At 38.5% G+C, this 18142-nt stretch overlaps 1 protein-coding gene across 4 annotated transcripts in view; it reads left to right on the top strand.

Moving 5' to 3' along the window:
- Nucleotides 1–18142, top strand: part of sin3aa (SIN3 transcription regulator family member Aa) — a 129520-nt gene that overhangs the window by 102383 nt on the left and 8995 nt on the right. For all 4 annotated transcript variants that reach the window (XM_073024941.1, XM_073024940.1, XM_073024943.1 and 1 more), the window contains 2 exons: nucleotides 2637–2810; nucleotides 6758–6850. In XM_073024941.1, the coding sequence (XP_072881042.1) occupies nucleotides 2637–2810; nucleotides 6758–6850 (267 nt within the window). The remainder of the gene's footprint in view (nucleotides 1–2636; nucleotides 2811–6757; nucleotides 6851–18142) is intronic.

Genomic DNA, 18142 nt, shown 5'->3' on the forward strand with positions numbered 1-18142 from the left:
AGGTGATGACACATCACAATGGCAGTGAAGGATCCCCAGTGGTCTCGCATCCCATGCCACTGGATCCTGACCCTGATCTGTTATGGACTGTGTGGTGGCTGCTCGTGTATCAGCCTCCCCATGTTAAACAAAGTTATGCACAGGCGACCTCCTAAAATCCTGGATATGTAGGTCTTGGATCAGCCTCTATTGCCCCCTGAAGACCAACCAATAACCCCTTAGGAGAACATCATACTCAACTCGAGTTATTGTACTACAACTGCTATACTTAGAAGGGGCATAGCATTTTCCCAGGAACTTTAAGCTGTTAGCTTAATACCAGGGATTCTATTATTTAGAACAAATAATAGCGACCAAGGGAAGAATAGAAAAATGTCTAGGAATAAAAAGTCTAGCAGTGGACAATAATTGTAATTTTCCCAAGGAAATGTTTTGATACAAAAATCTTGTTGAATACTTTGAAGAGCAATGGTGTTAACGCAGTAAATGTAATTATATTTTCAAAAGGCTTTCATTAAAGTGTCCCATAATTAATGACTGTCAGAGAATGAAGAGTGCAGGACAAGAACCAGGATAGAGTGCTAACTCGCTTCAAAAACGCTTCATGGGAATAAAGGATAGTTATTTTAAAAAGATGGAATGCCTAGTGCTGATCCACAAGGATCCACACTCAGCCCACTGCTGCTCATTATTTGATTTGTTTTGACCCCTGGAACCAAAAGCACAAAATCGCTCTTTTTGTGTCTGAATGCATATTGGTAGGTTGTGGGGACTTGCTGAGAGAGAAGTAATCAAAACTGATCAATGCTTGGAAAGTGATTTTAGATGAAGGCCAGCACAGGTAAATGTGAAGAAATACATTTGTCAGAAGAATAGAATTGCACTAATGCACAAAATATTTATTTTCCCCCCATCATGTGGTGTCCAAAATATAGATAATTAAGCAAAATATGGTTTAATATAGAAGAATTTAAATATTTATATTTTCTGATGCTGCTTCTATGGCTGCCAGCAATGTTAGAGAACATGGCTATTAGGTTATTTCCTAAGGGAATGTGAAAATCAGTGAGCTTACTGCACCATACCTTGCTGTAGTGCATGCTAGGGTGTGGCATAAGGTCACTAGGTGGATAAGCATTAGTGGCGAGAGGGATTCTTTCTCAACCATAATGTCTGTATTTCTCACGTGTATACCAGGTTTTGTTTTGCATTCTAGTCTGGTTCCTTATCAGGGTCATGTTGTGGTGGAAGCTATTGATTCAACCCTATCAGAAAACTGGGAACAGACAACTTGGCTTACATTGTAACAGAGAAATACTTTAAAATTAGTTTTAAAAAGAACTAATTGCCTGACTGTCCACCAATGAGTGTGGCTTGATTTCCTTATTTTCTTTAGAATTTCAATTGATGCCTTTTATTGTTCAACAGCAGAGTTAAAATCTGTTTATATTGTACCATTTTTATTCATCTTTAGATGGGAATATGTGATCGTGGATTTTAGTGAACGTGGATAGTTTAATATTGATTATACTGCAAGCATTTGTGAGGGTATGATTTTTGGGACATCTTATAGTACTTTTAAATGGTACTCATTGGCAAGTTATAAATAACTTTTACAATAAAAATCTGTTACTTTTTTTGGTCAAAATTAGATTTTTTTCTGCATTAGCAGTTATGTGTTCATCTGTGGCTGGAAATAGAATTGTGAATAATTTATTGTATGTTTTTCTTCAAAAGGTACAGTACTGTGCAAAAGTCTTAGGCACATATATGTAGCAATGATTGCCTAAGACATTTTCACAGTACTGTAGTAATTTTATGTATTGCACTGTACTGCCGCCGCAAAAAATAACAGATTTCATGACGTGAGTGATGATAAACCTGATTCTGATATGGTTCTGTATTGTGGACTGAGTGGGAAGGGGCTAGGGAGAGGGGATTCATGGTTGGGAACAGGGGAATAGAGAGAGGCGGAGTGGGAAGCACCAGAGAGACCTAGTGATCAATAAACCAATTGTTTGCAATCAAATCACCTTGCCTGGTGTCTCAGGACTGGGTGTGTCTGCACCTGTGCTACCCCTACCCCTGGCACTCCTTCTCTGCCGGCTGTCCAAATCCCTTCCCACAGCGTTCTAGCCTTGCCATTCCCAACATCTTTTGCTCCCACCAGATTTACAAACTCATTCTCCACTCCACATTGATAAATACAGTTGTGCAAATATCTTAGGCATGCTAGGTGTGTGTGTGTGTGTGTGTGTGCGTGCGTGTGCGCCTAAGATTGTATACTCTTCCTCTCGTTCACAAGTTGATATGTCTAGCACTGGAAGGTTGTGAGCCGACTGCCTTCCTGCTTTATTTTTACTGGCTTGTGCTCGGATCTTTCCTAACAATAGCCTCACTGTATTTAGCAGTTTTGAGTGGGAAGTTCCAAGTTTAAACAGTTGAACCATCCTTAGTGTTTGGACTGGGGTTTCATTGTGTCTCTTACAAACAATTGCTTAGGTTGATGCATTGAAATAGGCACTCTAGCATACTTGCCCAACTAGCTGTTGAATTTCCAAAGCAGTTTCAAATGTAGAAACTTGTTTGAATCACAAACCTATTCCCTGCTTCTTTTTTGTTTTTGCTCTTTATAGCTGCAGCATATTGTGAGTGACGAAATCTGTATACAGGTGACTGACCTATATCTAATGGAGAGTGGTAACTGTGCCACTGGGGGGCCCTTGGCAACCACTTCCTCCCGAACTGCTATAGAAAGCAATTACCAGCGCAAGGCTGAACAGCTCATGTCAGATGAGAACTGTTTCAAGGTAAGTGTTCAGCTGCTGATCCCTCTCTGACAACTGATCCACCACTTAAAAATTACCTTTCAGGAGGCGTGACTAGAAATGGAGAGAGTAGCATCTGAATGGATTAGGGGTTCACAATTTAGAAAACTCCCCAATTCCATGACATAACTTTGTCAACTAGATCCCAGTATTAAAAATTTTATTGAAACTGTTTGGTTAGAGGCATGGTGAGTTCTGAAATATTAGTCTTGGCAATATTTCTGGGGTCCAGAACAATTGCTGAAACCACTGTGTTGTGATGTGTCTCAAAACCACCTGGGCAAAGTTGAATTAATTAGCTGGCTGCAATGATAGTGTGGGAGGTAGCTGAGCTGGATCATCCACTTAACAATTCTGCCAGATCTTCAATTTCGTAATAAAAATAGGAGATAATGGAAAGATGCTATGCAAGAGGCTGAAAGAACTCAGCACAGCTATAGAGGGAAATGACCAGGCGACGTTCATCTGGACTGAAAGAGAGACCAAGATAAACAGGTCGGTGGAAGGCGTGGGTCTAGAGTTGGCAAGTGATGGATGGATCCAGTTAGGGGGAAGGAGTTGAAATACTGACAGATACTTGGGGTTGCTAGGTGGAGGTCACAGAGGGCTGAAGATAATGGAAGGTGAAACGGAATCAAATGAGAGAGGTGGAAAGAGCCAAAGGAATAGTGTGGGGGGGGGGGGGGTTTGTGGTGGAAGGGAGAGGAGGGGTGGAACTAGTGGGAGGAAAGTGTGTGTGATGGGCAGATGTCACCCAAGCAAAAGATGCTATGAAGCGAGTGGACACGTTAGATGTCATCAAACAAGATTCCAAGGATTCTAGGCTGGCTGTCGCTGCTTGAAAGGAAGCAGGATATTTAGACCAGTTAGTCTGCCATCAGTAATAGGAAGATGCTGGAATCTGCAATTGAGGACATGCTAATAGTAAGATTAAATAGGATTAGAAAATAATCCCATAGATTTATGTAAAAACATATTTGACAAATTATTCAGTTTTTTCTGAGGTTGTACTTGCAGAATCAATGTGAGGGAAACCAGTGGATCTGATAAATTTGGATTTTCAAAGGGACTTCAGTGAGTTTTCACATGAGATGATTAAGTCAGACTACAGCACATGGGATTGGATATTATATATGGGTGCAGAGTGAGGATTAGTTAATGGACAGAAAAACAGAGTAGGACTTACGTAGGTTATTTTTGGGTTGACATATTTGTGCAAGGTCTGGTGCTGAGTTTCTACCCAACCCATAACCAGTGATGTGAATGAACAGACCAGGTGTAATATATTCAATTTGCTCGTGATAAAATAATGGGTGATTGTGTGGGTAGTGGAGTGGATACTGATAGGCTTCGGGGAAATATTGACAGATTAAGTGAATGGGCAAGGAATGGAGAATGACTATAGTAAACAAAATTTCATGCACTTAGCGAAAGAAAAACAGAAGCTGAGAATCTTTTGAAAGAATGGAGGTATTGTGTTCATTGGGTCTTGGATGTCTGTATATATGAATCACAGAAAGTTAACGTGGTTACAGCAAGCAATTAGGAGATTGAGTGTTTTCTTAGTTATTAATGAAAAACAAAAATAAAGATGTTTTGCTTCAATTTTTATCAAGTCCTTATGGGACAGCATCTACAGTGTTATGTATAGGTACGATCTTCCTAGTAATGAGAAGATGCATTTGTGATAGAAAGTGCAGTAAAGATTCACCAGATGTACTCTAGAGATGATGGATTTGTTGAACAAGGAGACATTAAGTAGGAAGACTAATACTTCTTTGATTTTAAAAGAATGAGGGGTGAAACATACAGTGCCTATAAAAAGTGTTCACCCCCCCCCCCCCCACCCCTCCAGAAGCTTTCTTGTTTTATTGTTTTACAATGTTGAATCATGGTGGATTTAATTTGGCTTTTTTGACACTGATCAACAGGAAAAGACTGTATTGTGTCAAAGTGAAAACAGATCTCTACCAAGTTATCTAAATTACAGATATAAAACACAAAATAATTGATTGCATAAGTACACTGAAGTCAATATTTAGTAGGTGCACCTTTGGCAGCAATTACAGCCTTGAGTCTGAGTGGATAGTCTCTGTCAGATTGCATGGGCATCATTTGTGAACAGCCCTTCAAGTCCAGCCACAAATTCTCAGATGGATTGAGGTCTAGACTCTGACTTGGCCACTCCAGGACATTAACCTTGTTTTTAAGCCATTTCTATGTAGCTTTGGCTTTGAGCTTGGGGTTATTATCTTGCTGGAAAACAAATCTCCCAAGTCGCAGATCTCTTGCAGACTACATCAGGTTTTTTACTCCAGGATTTCCCTGTATTTTGCTGCGTTCATTTTACCCTCTACCTTCACAAGCCTTCCAGGGCCTGCTGCACTGAAGCATCCCCCCCACAGCATGATGCAGCCAACACCACGCTTCACAATAGGAATGATATGTTTTTGATGAAATGCGGCATTTAGTCTGATTGCCAAAAAGCTCAATTTTGGTTTAATCACACCATAGAACCTTCTTCCAGCTTTCAGAATCTCCAACATGCCTTCTGGCAAACTCTAGCCAAGATTTCAGTGAGTTTTTTTTTCAACAGTGGCTTTCTCTTTGCCACTTTCCCATAAAGCTGCGTTTGGTGAAACACCGGGGCAATAGTTATTGTATGCACAGTCTCTCCCATCTCAGAAGCTTGTAACTTCTCCAGATAGGTCTCTTGGTGGCCTCCCTCATTAGTCCCCTTCTTGAACGGTTATTCAGTTTTTGAGGAAGGCCTGCTCTAAGCAGATATACAGCTTTGCCATTTTATTTCCATTTCTTGATGATTGACTTAACTGTACTCCGAGGGATATTAAGTGACTTGGAAATTTTCTAGTCTCCATCTCCTGACTTGTGCTTTTCAATAGCTTTTTTATGAAGTTGCTTGGAGTGTTCTTTTGTCTTCATGGTGTAATATTTGCCTGGATATTGGTTCACCAGCAGTTGGACCTTCCGTATACAGGTGTATTGTTACTGCAATCAATTGAAACACTTTGACTGCATACAGGTCACCAAAAACAGATTATGTGACTTCTAAAATCAATTGGCTGCACCAGTGATGATTTGCTTATGCAATCAATTATTTTGTGTTTTATATTTGTAATTAATTTAAATCACTTTGCGGAGATCTGTTTTCACTTTTACACAAAAGTCTTTTTCTGCTGATCAGTGTCAAAAAAGCGAAATTAAACCCTCTGTGATTCAATGTTGTAAAATACTAAAACATGAAAATTTCTGGGGTGAGTGAATACTTTTTATAGGCACTGTACAAAATTAGAGGACTTGACAGAATAGATGCTGATAATGATGTTTTAGCTGTTGGGCTCTCTGTAATTCTAAAGTAAGGAGTTTGTCTTTCTGGACAAGATGGAAAGGAATTTTTTTCACAGCCATTTCGTGTAGAGAATTCTCATTTAGGACAATGGCGCCTCAGTCATTAGGTATATTCAGGACAAAGGTTTCATGGATGTTAAGAGAATCAAGAGCTGCAAGGTTACGACTAAGTGGTGCTGAGGTAAATCATCAACCATGGTCTTATTACATAGTAGAGCAGTTGATACCTTCTTCTATTTGTTGTATTCTGATATGTTAGTTAATTTGTACAGATATTTGTTGTCCTATTGAAGTTTACTTTTTCCTAGCCTAGTAATTTGTCTTTTTTCTTTAATATTCACTCCTTTCAGTTTCATGATACATTTTAAGGAAAAGTGTCCTTCCAATACAGTATATTTTTGGATGGGACAATGTATTGGGGAACAAGGGAGAGACTTATTATTATGATAAAGAATAACCCTTTGTGAGAAGTGTTTTGTAAGATGAAATATATTACTGTAAATGCAGAAATTCTGTGTACTCAAACCATTCCAATTTTCTTTTCGTTCTTTTGCTCCCAGCTTACTTTCATACACAGCCGAGATCAAGTGTCTTTGACCATTGACCTGCTAGACACTGAAGAGGAAAACTCAGATGATCCTGTGGAAGCAGAGGTACGCATAACATCTTGACATTAAGAATGAATGATATGGAGTTATCCAAGATTGCGATATTTACCTTATTATTTTATTTTGCCAATACCACGTATTGAAAAATCTCAGATTCTTTTTAAATAATGTATATAAATAAAAATTGTATTCCTCCTCCCCCCACCCTCCCACACACACAATATTGTACACATAGAAGAAAGGTGAATGCGTGTTTGCTCTGCTTCCTATCTTGAGATTTTCCAACTTTTAGTGTGTTTTTCCATATTCCAGCATTTGCAGCCTCTTATGTCTCCATTGACTATGGGAGAATGAGTTATGAACGTCCAAGCTGCAGGTCAATTCCTGGTCAAGTTTGTCCAGAAAACAGTAAAACCTAAATCAGAAAAAAAACTGCAGGTGCTGGAAATCTGCAACAAAAACAAGCTGGAAACACTCAGTGGTCAGGCAACTCTACAGTAAAAGAAAAGGATTTAACACTCCACATCGACTCTTCATCAGAACAGTTATTAAGGGTCTGCTATCTGAAATATAACTTTCTCTTTCTGAAAGTACAGCCTGTTACTTTCCCCCTCAGCAATTTTAATTTTTTTTATCTTCATTAAAGTTTATGTGTTTGTAGAAACAAAATTAAGTATTTGGGGAATATTAAAAAGCTAATTATTTTGTTCTTGTGATTGAGGATTTTCTGTCCCTTTGTCCATTATGTTTGAATTCAATTACTTCAGTAATTGTATTGCACTCAGATGCCGTTAACAGTATGGCTGGTTGGATTTTGCTTTGTGCTAGTGTTGGTTAATAGAGAAGCCTTGACAAATGATTTTTAGATGTAGTTTTCCCTCTTCTTATCCCTTTGATTGAAGTATAATTTGCACAGGCACTCGCGGTGTCATAGAAATGGACCCTTCGGCCCACTACTGTCATCTGATTATCTGGTATCTATCTATATTAATACCATACCAGCATTTGCTGGATATCCTACTAAGCCTCGGTGGTTCAGATGCTTACCCAGATGTTTCTTAAATGTTGTGGGAATCCATGCTTGCACCACCTTTTCAGACAGTGCACACCAGACTGCAACCACTCCTCTGTTAGATAAACAACACAAGCAGCTAATCTTCATTGGGGTAGATAACTGTTTCATTCAATGTAAAACTTTGGAGAACTGCATGGCATGGTAACATGGAGATATGAAATCATGGATGCTCATTTTACCCCATTTGTTGCTGTATTGCTTGGTAAATTGTGAGTGTGCAAATGGATTGGAATCAATCCATGGGACAAATGGAAATATGATCACTCCTGAACCAAGGCCACTCCAACTTCAGTATCTGAGCTGCAGCATGCACACAGTGTTTGAATGCATTTGCATTTAGATCCCAAGCTCCAACTCTATGAATGATTCACTGGGGCATGGCAGAAAATGGGCCTTACATTCAACATCCTAAAAACTCCTCTACCAAACTCTCTCTTCTGCAACATCTCTCTCCAATGAAACTCTGGAAAGTAGGATTATTTCTCTTAATTCGGAAGCCACTTTTCAGCAAAAGAAAGTGTCAGTGGTAAAATTCTTCATTGCACCAGCCTCTGCGCTAGCTTTCAGCTGTCTGAGGAAAGGGATGATTTGAAGTTCAAGACCTCAAGCCTGGCACAAGACTTGTGATCTACTTCTTTTATGGAGAAAATAACATGAGATTCATTGAATGCATTTATTAACAACATAGAGATAAGGTTTGTACTATATTCAGCAGGCACCTCCAACCAGTAAGGGGATTCCACCACTGCTTCATTCTATCTCCATAAAATTCGCCAAATGGATTGGTAGGAATGAACCAGCATCAGTGTCCTCATTCATGCTAATGTGGTTGTACATACACTCAGCTAACTCAGTTGGGCAGGCTACATTGTTAGAATATAAGAAGTCAGAATATGAGCGCGCCATCTGGCCCGTCAATACGATCATGACTGGTTTGCCTGTGGACTCAGCTCCACCTACCTGCCTTTTCCCCAAAATCCTTAATTCCCCTGCTAAAAAAAATTCATCTGAGTGGGTCTTAAATATATTTAATAAGGTAGCCTCTACTTTTTCTCTGGACAAAGAATTCTGCAGATTCACTTTTCTCTGGGAAAAGCATTTTTTTCCTCATTAGCATGCTTGATATCTAACTTCCATGGCACGCACTTAATTCCAAGTTCTGTCATGTAACTGGTTACTGACTGAACTGAAGAAATTGTGTGAGAAGATCCAAAACTACCTTGAAATATAACAAAACAACTCCATTGACTTGTGGAAAGCCCTAGTCAATGTTCACTCAAAGGAAGAAGGGACATTTGGATTAGTGCTGAGAGCTTTGAAGCCATGCATCAGGTATACTGAGGTCCAAGGTAAATGACCAGAAGGACTGCACTGCCTCCTGAGTGTCCCAAATGGCTTTGCTACTCCCTGGCCCTATACTCATCTCTGGAATATTCTCAACACTGGTGCTGCACAAGGTTGCGTCCTCAGCCCCCGTACTCTCCTTGCTGATAGTGTGGTCAGATTCTGCTCTAACTTCATGTACACATTTGCAGATGATAGCACTATAATGGACCGTATCTCAAATAATGATAGGTCGGAATACAGGAAGAAGATAGACAGCTTAGTAAAATGGTTTTGTGATAACAGCTGTTCCTTCAAAGTCAGCAAAACAAAAGATTTGGTTGTTGATTTCAGGAAGGTTATGGAGGGGAAGAGGTTGGTGCACGTGCTCCTGTCTACATCATTGATACTCGGGTTGAGAGCTTTGAGGGTTTCAAGTTCTTTGGATGAACATCATCAATAGCCTGTCCTGATCCAACCAAATAAATGCCATGGCTGAGAAAGCTCATCAGGAGTCTAAAATTTGGCATATCCTGTTGACCCTTACCAATTTTTATTGCTGCACCATTTCTGTGGATGCATCATGACTTGGTATGGCAACTGTTGTGTTTGTGACTGCAAGAAACTGCCGAGAGTTGAGGATACAGTCAACATATCATGGAAAACAGTCTTTCTTGGACTGTATTTCTTCCTGCCTTTGTAAAGCTGCCAGGATATCTAAGACCCCATCCAATCCAGACATCATTCCTCTCCCTCCTCATATTAGACCTGTAAGCACATACCGCCAGGTTCAAGAACAGCTTCTACTCCACTGTTAAAAAACAGTGCACTGGTACAATAAGATAGATTTTAACCTCGCAATCCAACTCATTAAGATCTTGCACCTTATTGTCTACCTACACTGCACTTCTGTAGCTGTTACACTTTATTCTGCATTCTGTTACTGTTTTATCTTTTACTACCTCTATGCACTGCATGATGATTTGAGCTGTATGAACAGGTTGCAAGGCAAGCTTTTCACTGTACCTCAGTACATGTGACAATAATAAACCAGTTTCATTTCCACCAAGCACCTCCTGCCCTACATGTAGTAAATTCTGCAGGTCCCACATTGACTCCTCAACCACTTCAGAACTGGAGTGGAAACATCCTGAACTGAGATGCCTAAAAAGTAGTAGTATGATGCACATTTGCTATTTTTAAAAAACCTGCACTGGCCAGACTTCATTTTTACAGCATCATTTGCCTCAATTTAACATTAAATTTCATGGCTGAACACTTATGGGCAATTGATGGACATTTAGTCATGTTTCTGAGGAGTATTGTAGATTTGGAGAAGTTTCTAGAGGTCAGGTGTTTTTTTTTATAGCTACCATATCAATATAGTTGTTACTGTAAAGGCTTTACTAATGTTGACCTCTTTAGTGCCAGTGGTGGAAGTTGTTGATGGTGATGCCATTGAAGTGTGATTGACTTTTTTTTTAGCCTAGTTTATTTATTTTTAGACACAGCTTGGAACAGGTCTGTCTGGTCTAACAAGCAGCACAGCCTAGCAACCCACCTATTCAACCATGGCCTAATCACAAAACAATTTTCAATAACCAATTAACCAACTAACTGGTATGTCTTTGGACTGTGGGAGGGAACTGGAGTTCCCAAGGGAATCCCATGTTGGGAAGTGATCGGCCAGTTCTTTGTGCTGCCTATTACTTGGCACTTTGGTGCTATGAATGATAGCTGCTCCTTGTCTACGAACAGCTTCTACTCCACTGTTCAAAAACAGTGCACTGGTACAGTAAGATAGATTTTAACCTCGCAATCCAACTCATCCAAAGCTGCGAACTACACAGATAACAACACACAAAATGCTGGTGGAACACAGCAGGCCAGGCAGCATCTATAAGGAGAAACACTGTCGACGTTTCGGGCCGAGACCCTTCGTCAGGAGTGTCCTGAGGAAGGGTCTCGGCCCGAAACGTCGACAGTGCTTCTCCTTATAGATGCTGCCTGGCCTGCTGTGTTCCACCAGCATTTTGTGTGTGTTGTTTGAATTTCCAGCATCTGCAGATTTCCTCGTGTTTGCTCTTTAACTACACAGATAGTAGCTTTATTCAAATGAACTCAAAATAGAGCTGACCATTGTGGAATCATAAATGTACATCCTCATTTCTTTTATGGAGAAAACATAACTCGGATGATAGATGAAATGCTAAGAAAAATCAACCAAACATGTTCTCCTTGAGAATCATCAAAAACCTCAGGATGCATTGACTATCTTTGAACATGTCTATTTTTTTGGTCAGGTATAATTTCAGTGGTACTTGCCCAGAAGCAGGCAATGGCAAACCACTTCTGTAGAAACATTTGCCAAGAACAATCATGATTAAGACTATGATCGCCCACATCATACAACATGGCACATAATGAATGAAATTTCTTATTTCATGAGTTTTCCTTTAACTGTACTTCTGTAGAACCTGAGTTCTGTAAGGGGTTATTTGTGCCAGACTGCATGTCAAGGACTTCATTGTCAAAGTGTTTTCTCTGGTATTAAGCTCTTGTACTTGTTTTTCAATAAGGGTTGTAACGTTTTGGTAGAACCAGAAGCTAACATTAATGGACCTGCTGTGGGTGAGTGCAATTTGCCTGAAGACAATGTTGATTATTCCTTCTGTCTCTTCTAATTGGAAGAGGCTGATGGGTACTAATTGAAACAAGAAATAGTAGGTGCTGTGAATCTAAGACACTCAGCAAGCTAGGAACCAACTATTTTCCAGATAACACAACAATAGGTAGTATTGTTGACAGTGAAAAAAGATATCAAAAAATACAAATCTTAATCGGCTGGGCCAAGGAATGGCCTAATTCAGATAAGTGTAAGGTGTTGTGGTTTGGTAAGCAAGGTAGGACTTTCACAATAAATGGCAGGACCTGGGGAATGTTGTAGAACAGAGGGACCTTGGAATATAGGCACGTGGGTTCGTGAAAGCAGAAATGATAGTGAAGGCTTTTGGCAGGCTGTCCTTTATCAGTCAGGGCACAGAATATAGATGTTGCAAGATTATGTTACAGTTGCGTAAGATACAGGTGATGCTGCTCTTGGGCACCTTGCTATAGGAAAGATGTTTTAAACTGGAAAAAGTGCAAAAAAAAAGGGATGTTTTCAGGACTTGAGGGACTGAATTATAAGGAGAGGTTGAACAAGGCTGGGACATTTTTTACTCAAAGAAAGACTTGAAAGGTGATCTTACAGAGGTGACGAAAATCATGAGGGATATAGATAGAGTGAATGCAAGGTTTTTGAGAGTTTTTTTCTCTCACCTAAAGAATTATTCCCTCTAATTCTTGATTCCTCAATCTTTTTGATTCCCCAACCATGGAGAAAAAGGGTTAAGAAATGAAGAACTAGAGGGACGCACACAAAACGCTGAGTAACTCAGCTGGTCAGACAACATCTAAGGAGAGGAATAAAGAGCTGATGTTTCAGGCCAAGACTCTTCGTCAGGACTAGGGGGAATTGATTTTAAGGTGAAAGGGAGAAGATTAAATAGTTTGAGGGGAAACTTTCTTCTACACACAGGGGATGGTCTGTGTTCTGACTGTTATCAAAGTCACTCTGAGAGATACTGAAGCAGGTGATATAGAAGTCTTTATTCAGCACATCAAGCTGGCATTCTTAGGACACATTGTTGTCCATGAGTGTCACAAACTGAAAGTGTATCAAATTTTTATACCCTTAGGATCAATGGTAACAAGTGATTCAATATAGTTTCACAGTGACATTGTTTACTTCAATACTTTGGGTTGCCATAACTTTCTTTGAATTGCAAAACCAACAGTGGGAGACACCTCTGAATGTTCAAATTCCTTGGCTGAGATACTTCCCTGAGCTTATTTATGAAAGTACCGATTACTTAAACCTATAGTTGATGCAGCACAATTAACACAACACTATTGTCTTAACATTTGACTGATGAATAAGTAATTGTCTCATTGTTACCATTGGGCCAATTTAACTTCACTTTATTGCTTGCCATTTACAATAATAGCTGAAGACTGGTTCTTGTGTGAATTAATATTTGCTGTATTCTCATCACTCCAGAATACTCCCTAACAGTATGTGCATGGGATGAGTTGTCAGAGGAAGTAGTTGAGGCAGGTCATACAGGTACATGGATAGGAAAAGTTTGGAAAGATATGGGCCAAACACAAGCAAATGGGATTACCTTGGATGGGCATTTTGGTCAGTGTTCCAGTTCAATTGAATGGCTCCCGTTTCTATACTGTAAGATTCTATGATTCTAAACTCTGGAGTCAATACATCAGCTCAATGACTCTTCAACAGGTATTTGGCCAAATAGACATAACTTTTTTGTAAATATGCTGTACAATTGAAGTCTTTCATATTGTTGAATAAAGATGTCTGTATGTAGGCTATTTAGAAACAACTTGGTGTGCCTCATCAATGACATAGGTTTTTGTTTTGGTTCTGCCTTATGCTCTTAAATGTTTCTCAGGGTTATATAGAAAAAGCTGAATCTGTGATAATGGCCACCATTAGATGAGGCTTTATAGGATTGTTCATTTATAGAATGTTAACAAGCACATAGTTTTTGCATTGATGTAGGTAGCGTCTAAGGGATAGTTGTCCATGGTGTTTCTCGTTGATAATAACCAAGTGATCAAGTTGTTGTCAATTGTAGGGCACCTTGGCTCTGCCAATGGCCTATACCTTTCCCATTTCGTGCTTATTCCATGCTCCTTGCACATACAATAGTAATATAATACAAAATAAAATAATTGAAAAAGCACCCAAGTTGAAGTCATGTAAAGTTAGTGTCCACCCCCAACCCCACAAAAAAAAACTCCAGACCAACCAAAACAAAATATAGAAAATATAAATCAGAACATTGAAACCCCAAAACTGTAAATACAATTGAAAACAGAAGATAATAATGCCTACTACCAAAAAAAGCTGAAAGCAAGGGACTGAAAAAAAAACTTAATTAAAAGGAAAGTTATGAAAATACTCAATAAAAGGTCCCCAAACCTTATGAAACTTTATATCTGAATTAAGAATAGAATAATGATTTTTTTCAAGGTCTAAACAGGACATGATATCGTTAAGCCATTGGGCATGCGTGGGTGGGCAACATCTCTCCATCTAAGAAGAATTAGACGTCTAGCCAGGAGAGAAGCAAAAGATAATATTCGACATTTAGTCGAACTCAAGCGTATCTCTGTCTCACCCAAGAAACCAAACAGAGCAATTAAAGGGTTAGGTTCTAAGTGGGAATACAGGATAAGGTTATAAAAACATCTCTCCAAAATTTCTCTAGACTAGGACAGGTCCAATACATATGAATAAGAGAAGCCTCGCCACTTTTGCATTTATCACAAAGAGGACTAATATTAGGATAAAATCAAGATAGTTTAGATTTGGACATATGGGCCCTATGAACAATCTTAAACTGTAAAAGACAGTGGTGAGCACAAAGAGAAGTTGAATTAACCGATTTGAGAATCGAGTCCCAAACCTCATCAGATAAAGGGATATTTAAGTCATGCTCCCAAGCCATTCTAATTTTATCCACAGGGGCTATTAACGATTAATTAAGGATACTAATTTATTATGAATAAAAGATATTAAGCCTTTACCCAATGGATTAATAGAAAGAAATAAGTCCATAACATTTTTCTCGGACATTTCAGGGAAGTTGGGAAATAAAGGGTTGATAAAATGTCTAATTTGGAGATATCTAAAGAAATGGGCATTAGGTAAATTGAACTTGGCAGAGAGCTGTTGAAAGGATGCGAAGCAATTATCAATAAAAAGATCTTCAAAATACCTAATGCCCTTTCTATACCAATCATAAAATGTTGAATCATACATAGTAGGTAGAAAAAGATGATTATGTAAAATAGGACTAGAAAGGGAAAAACCATAAAAACCATAAAATTTCCTAAACTGGGCCCATATTCGCAAAGTATGTCTAACAAGAGGATTAACAATTAGTCTAGACAGACTACTAGGGAGTGCAGAACCAAGAAGTGCAGAAATAGATAGATCTTTAGTGGAATTCAGCTCCATTGCTACCCAATTAGGGTGATCAGACTGGCTATGAAAAAAAGACCAGAAGATAAGACAACGAATGTTAGCTGCCCAGTAGTATAGACAAAAATTAGGTAAGGCCATGCCACCCTCTTTTTTAGATTTTTGAAGATAAACTTTATTAATTCTAGAACGCTTACTCTTCCACAGATAGGACAAAATAATAGAGTCTAAGGAATCAAAAAAGGTTTTAGAAATGAAAATTGGAATAGATTGAAATAAATATAAAAATTTAGGGAGAACATACATTTTAATAACATTAATACGACCTACCAAGGACATAGATAGAGGTGACCATTGTGACAAACTCTGTTTTGTAGAATACAAAAGATTGGCAAAATTTTCACGAAAAAGATCTTTAAACTTCCTTGTAACTGTAATACCAATGTAGGTAAATTGATTATCAACTACTTTAAAGGGGAGGTCGCGGAATGCTAATACTTGTGCTTCTTTATTAATTGGGAAAAGTTCAGTCTTATGTAAATTAAGTTTATAGCCAGAAAACTGGCTAAATTGATCAAGAAGTGAAAACATTGGAGGTAAGGATATGGACGGATTTGAAAGAAAAAGTAATAGATCATCAGCATAAAGAGAAACTTTATGCTCAACACCCCCCCTCCAGATCCCCATCAATTCAGGACAACTTCGAAATGCAATCGCCAGAGGCTCTACAGCCAAAGAAAGGGACTTAAGGGGCATCCTTGACAGGTGCCACGTTTAAGGTTAAATAACTGGGATTGCTGAGAATTAGTCAAAACAGAGGCAGTAGGACATAAATATAGCAATTTGATCCAAGAGATAAAACTTTGACCGAGGTCAAATTTTTCTAAAACCGCAAAGAGGTAGTTCCACTCAATACGATCAAATGCTTTCTCCGCATCGAGAGAGATAACGCATTCAGGAATCCCAGTTGAAGGTGAATAAATGCCGTATATTAAAAAAAGGAAGACGATTTTTAATAAAACTAGTTTGATCATCAGAAATAATAGAGGGTATAACAGTTTCTAATCTATGAGCCAAAACTTCGGCCAAAATTTTAACATCAACATTAAGCAAAGAAATTGGCCTGTACGAGGAACACTCTGTTGGATCTTTGCCCTTTTTTAATAAAAGAATAATACATGCCTCATTAAATGAGGGTGGCAATTTACCATAGTTAAACGAGTCAGATAGTACTGAGAGTAACTGAGGTGAAAGAAGTGAAGAGAATGATTTATAAAATTCTATGGGGAACCCTGAAGACAGTGACAGGGACTCAAACCCTGACGAAGGGTCTCGGCCCGAAACGTCGACAGCACTTCTCCCTATAGATGCTGCCTGGCCTGTTGTGTTCCACCAGCATTTTGTGTGTGTTGTTATCCGATAATAAAGTCAGGTTAAAATGCCAATGTTATTTCCTCTGAGGGAGACCAGGAAAATTTAGAGACAAAGTAATTGGGGCATGGTCAGAGATCAGTATACTCTGACAGTCACAAGAATGGACAAATGAAATAAGTTGATTAGCAATTAAAAAATAGTCAATTCTAGTAAAGGTATGGTGAACATGTGAAAAAAGGAATAATCTCTCTCAGTAGGATGAAGGAAACGCCATATATCAGATACCATAGTTAGAAAGAAAAGAGTGAATAGCTAAAGCAGATTTAGTAGGTGATCTAGTAACAGGGGACGATCAATCCAAATTTGGGTCTAACCAGCAGTTAAAGTTGCCACCCAATATAAGAGAATATAAATTCAGACCTGGTAATGAGAAAAAAAACGTTCAAAAAAATTAACATCGTCAGAGTTGGGAGCATACAGGTTAGCTAGTACAACTTTAGTATTATATAATTTACCAGAAACAATAATAAAACGGCCATTTGTAGCAGATATCTTACTATAGAGCTCAAAAGGAATATTTGAGTTAATAAGAATGGAACCCCCCCCCCCCCCCCTAGCTTTGGCCGGGAAGGATGAATGAAAATGCTTACCCACCCACTTTGACATAAGCCAAGAATTATCAAAACTACGAATATGAGTTTCTTGAAGGAAAGCAATATCAGCTTTAAGTTGCTTAATATGAGAGAAGACCTTCCTTCTTTTAACAGGATGATTCAATCCCTTTACATTCCAGCTCTCAAATTTCAATGTATTAACCATTATCAATTGTTAATACGTAAAAGGTAGTAGGCATATATAAAATCAAACATTGCAATAACAGTCTGGGAGCAAAAATATAAACATAAATCAATAAGATTAGGACACAAACATGTCCTGAATAACAAGGAAAAACAGAAAAAACAATAAATAGTGTTGGGACTGGAGAACCCACCCCACCCTCACAACCCAAAACTAGATGGCTACCCAAAAAAGCAGCTAGCTCTACAAAAAAAAATGATACCCCAAAAACAACTTCCAGTTCCGTAACATTAACATAAGCTCCGTGTAAATAATATAGCAAATACTAACTAATTTATGCACTAGAAAGCAAAATTACAAATAGGAACAACTTCATCAGAAAAAAATATAAAACTTAATACAAAAAAAAATCAAGAGCTAACCTACCCGCGAGAAACTATGAAAAATTGAAAAAGAAAGATAAAGGGGGAAATTTTATATTTAAAGAGAATACGTATCGGCCGTTTAAAAAAAAAGCAAGTCATATACCGTAAATCGACAGGGAGACTTTCAATAAGAAACTCCAAGCCTCCGAAACAAATTAAGACCAATTATAGTTCTCTATAGTTAAAGTTATTCAAAAGTAGAGTAAATTACACAAGTAAAATCTAAATCCACAGGGAAACATTAAATTTAAATCATCTATTTAAGAAAATCGCACCAAGTCCAGGGA

Source organism: Hemitrygon akajei, chromosome 21 (assembly GCF_048418815.1).
Source record: "Hemitrygon akajei chromosome 21, sHemAka1.3, whole genome shotgun sequence".
NCBI classification, from domain to species: Eukaryota; Metazoa; Chordata; class Chondrichthyes; order Myliobatiformes; family Dasyatidae; genus Hemitrygon; species Hemitrygon akajei.